Below are 1,152 nucleotides of genomic sequence, written 5' to 3'. Positions count from 1 at the left end.
AGTAAAATAACGCATGAGTCATTTTACTTGAGTAAAATTACTTACGTGTGCGCCGGGCTTTAGGATTGTATTTAATTACTAGCGTTGAAAGCTTACGCGAACAATGTGAATCGAGTTATCAACTATTTATGACATAAGCGTATTAACGATGAATAGAATCAGAAGTAGATAATAGGTTCTACTATTATGATGAACACATCATATCACGCGCGCATATAGAGCCGACCGAGGTGTTTACGCGCTGAAGTGACGGTGGCTCGTCCTATTGATCACGTTTCGAACGTTAGCTGCTGCAGATGAAGGCGACGGCCGGCGCCACGCAACTTTGTGGTGATGTTGGCGCATGGGCGACTGACGCCGCTTCGCATATAATATGCTCCGCCTGCCTTTGCCGTGAGCACTGCATCCACGGCAAACACGCTTACAGGTACTGACGCTCTACCGATCGCAATCGCAAGCAAGCGGCTATTTCGCAAGAACGAAGGGAGGAGGCGAGACAGCGACACCGGGGCGACAGAGATAGGAGGAAGCGAGAGAACGAAAGAGAGAGAAAGAGAAAGACAGAGAGGCAAGAAGGACGTGTATGTGATAGAGGGAGAGAAAGAGAGAAGGAAAGCGAGAAAAGGAGATAGAGAGAGAAGGACAGAAAAACACAGATAGAGCAAACAAAAACGACAGAGACAGAGAGAGGCGGCAAGAGACCCGGGTCAATTACTATATAACTGCGCTATAAATTTCGAGAACAATCAGAACAAGATGGCCTCCTATCCAGTCAGCTTCACGCAGCTCGGTGTCGTACTGATCTGCTTCAACATGTTGCTATTCGCCTGTGGAAGGACTTTGGCGTACCCGACGTCAGCGCTCGAGCAGCAGCTTATAGACGACCCGGTGAGTGAAGTTTTTTTCTCGTTTAGAAGACGCACGACGTAGAGTGTACGTTATCTTTACATCCTGTCGGTGGCAGTCTATGATAATTGTTACCTCGCAATAACACCGCGGCTTACAAAACAGACGTAGGCGGTATACGCGAGTGATCACCGCGTCCGTGTCACTCACTGACCTTGACAGAATCTGATGACCTTAACGACCTCAACAGCTTCTTCCGCTAGCTGCTGCAGTATATATATATATATATATATATATATATATATA

At 46.9% G+C, this 1,152-nt stretch overlaps 1 protein-coding gene across 1 annotated transcript in view; it reads left to right on the top strand.

Annotated features, from left to right (window-relative positions):
- Nucleotides 1-631: 631 nt before the first annotated feature.
- Nucleotides 632-1,152, top strand: part of LOC106805854 — a 41,777-nt gene continuing 41,256 nt past the window's right edge. The window contains exon 1 of the mRNA XM_014807626.1: nt 632-888. Coding sequence (XP_014663112.1) covers nt 757-888 — 132 coding nt within the window. The 5' untranslated portion in view covers nt 632-756. The remainder of the gene's footprint in view (nt 889-1,152) is intronic.

The sequence above is a fragment of the Priapulus caudatus genome, unplaced genomic scaffold (genome assembly GCF_000485595.1).
Source record: "Priapulus caudatus unplaced genomic scaffold, Priapulus_caudatus-5.0.1 Scaffold130, whole genome shotgun sequence".
Lineage (NCBI taxonomy): Eukaryota > Metazoa > Priapulida > Priapulimorpha > Priapulimorphida > Priapulidae > Priapulus > Priapulus caudatus.
Note: the sequence above shows the minus strand (reverse complement) of the source record. Positions and strands in the feature narration are given on the sequence as shown.